This window comes from Atta cephalotes, assembly GCF_000143395.1.
Source record: "Atta cephalotes unplaced genomic scaffold scaffold00015, whole genome shotgun sequence".
Lineage (NCBI taxonomy): Eukaryota > Metazoa > Arthropoda > Insecta > Hymenoptera > Formicidae > Atta > Atta cephalotes.
Genome location: NW_012130079.1, coordinates 419,245 through 421,918, shown reverse-complemented (window position 1 = coordinate 421,918; position 2,674 = coordinate 419,245). Strand labels below are relative to the sequence as shown.

Here is a 2,674-nt window from a genome sequence, read left to right as displayed (position 1 = left end):
CTAAATTTTTATATACCTTAGCGAAACTGTTCTTTCTGTATGGAAATATCATTTCCTCCATGTTACGATACTTGAAGCATAAAAACGTGGCATGTTGCACAATGTCCATTAATAATAGACTAAATAATAAGAGATCGGGATGTGCTTTCAGATATCGGCTTCGGCCGAGCGACGATCTTGTGCAATCGGCAGAGAAAGGAGGAAGCCGAATCGAAGGAGCGATCGATGCAGGACTGATTGTCGGCGGTTCCTTCGACACTTTAAGGTGCCTAATCGCTGTGAAACTGTCATATCATTCGTGAATGGTTTTCTGATAGAGGAAACGGCTCGATATAATTGTCTGGCCGCATCAGGAACGTGGTTCAGTCTTTGTCGCGGATTCGAATAATGAAAACCTTCCGGAAGCTGGTAGTCATGGTGCTATTATTGCTAATTTATTTGGTAATATTTTAATCTCAATCCTTCGTCGGTCATAAAAATCTTACATCTTCCGTCAGATTCTGTGTCTTCGAGCTTCAATGTAGATTTTTGTATTATTCTTGAAAAATTTTAAAATGCTGTTATTTGTGTATTGTGAAAAAAGCTTTTAGTGTATTCGTGACTAATATATTACTATAATTATGATTATTACGCTAATGTTATTTTGGTGCCAATTATATATACGCAATATATATTTTAAACAATATATATGTAATATATATTATTTAAAATATGATAAAACTACACGTATAATAGTTATTATTACTAACATTATAGCATAATAATCATAATTATATGATACATTTAATTATTGTCACATATTAATTATAACAATTTTTCTCTCAGTAAGAAAGCTTTAAGAGCGAATTTTTATTATCACAGAACTCGTATCTTAGTTTTTTAAATAAATTTAAATTTCTACTAAAGATTTCACAATAAAAAAAAAAGTTTGACCAACAAAAGGTCGTCTTAGCGATAAATAGAATATAAATAAAAAGAATACAGATAACTATCCGAACTATCCGATATGGATTTGATTAATTTCTCTCGTAGAATGTTGCAATGTTTTGAAATGATAATGTACACGCGACAAATGGCAAAATAAATAATTCACAATAAATGAGCAAATGCAAGAACTGTCAGCGGCAAAGGCTGACGCATGTTTACGTCAACTTTTAATTAGAACGGTGGAGTAGGAGCAGCGATAAAGTGATATGGTGCCGAATATTGTGAAATATATACAGGGGTCTTGTCTAAACTGACATTAATCTAATTAATGTGTGACGTATTTAATACTAATAAATTTTATCATGTTTATGAGTAATTATTGCTCTTACCGCGAGCGTAAGTATACGATAATTGAAGAAAAAATAAAATAATTGTTTTTCAAACAAATTAAAATTTCATTGACAATTTTATGATTCATGAAGTAATGCTTGTAGGATGCGTTTGATTTATATAGATGTAAATGTTTTATTGATCTCTATTAGGTTACAAAGATTTTTCTATTTTGCTACTAATTTTTATTACAAAACTATATTATCTTACAAATTAACTTATCTATATTTTTTACAAACTTATATCTAATTTAATTTAATTTAATTAAATAATATTAGCATTTAATATTTACATATTTACAATAAAAATTGCATAATCAATATCGATCTATGTGCAGTTAACATTACAAGTTGGTGACGCAGAACACAACCACGCGAAAATTTCAAACACCACAAGCGATCGCGAAATTATTTTGGAGGAAGTAATCATTGCCGGAAGTGGAAATAATACTCGCATAATTGCGAATGCAGTAGCAAAAGATGCATCGAAGTTCGACGATGAAGTATTATCGCTTTTGTCTAAACGCGAGATACAGGAGAGAGGACATTCGAAGCAGACATCGTCATATCAAGACGATCAAGATACGGCACAATCACGTGCTGCGGTCATTAATGCGAATGAAGAAGATGAGCTGGAAATAATGAGTCATGTGATCGCGAAGTACGAACCGCAGAGACTCACTAGAAAGACTAAGAGGAAAATCATCGATGGCTCGAACGATACTCACGGTAAATAAAACAAAATTACTTTTCTTCAACATTATACAGTCTTGGCTATAAGTACAAAGCATTTTCAATTTATTATTGAATTTAGTGTTAAACTCTTTCTTTATTAATAAACTTAAATTCAACAATTTCGATTTACATTAAACCATCTTCAGTGAATAAAACTTATAAGTTAGTATAAACCCGGGAAAAAATATTTTATATATAATTATATAATATTATATAAAAATATATATAAATAATTTTATATAATTGTATATAAATGGACATATTTTATATATAATTGCATATAATTATATATATTTATATATAATTTTATATAATTTTATATAATTATATATAAAATATTTTTTCCAGGAAATGTAATTCCACATATTTGAATCCTTTTCAATCACGAGTAAAATGTTTGGAAGTTTAAGTTTATTAATAAAGAAAGTGTTTAACTTTAAATTTTAATCTTGTGCACTAACGTAGTATCTGGTTCATTACATCGTCACTGTTACTTTTATTATTATAATATATTCATTTTTATAAAACCTATAACAATTGCAATATTTTGTTAGTATATATATATATATATATATATATATATATATGTGTGTGTGTGTGTGTGTGTGTGTGTGTGTGTGTGT

General features: G+C 29.0%; 1 protein-coding gene across 1 annotated transcript in view; it reads left to right on the top strand.

The window, feature by feature from the left end:
- Window positions 1-387: 387 nt before the first annotated feature.
- Window positions 388-2,674, top strand: part of LOC105617932 (uncharacterized protein MAL13P1.304-like) — a 9,018-nt gene continuing 6,731 nt past the window's right edge. Inside the window, exons 1-2 of the mRNA XM_012199465.1 lie at window positions 388-441; window positions 1,655-2,045. Of these exons, the coding sequence (XP_012054855.1) occupies window positions 388-441; window positions 1,655-2,045 (445 nt within the window). The remainder of the gene's footprint in view (window positions 442-1,654; window positions 2,046-2,674) is intronic.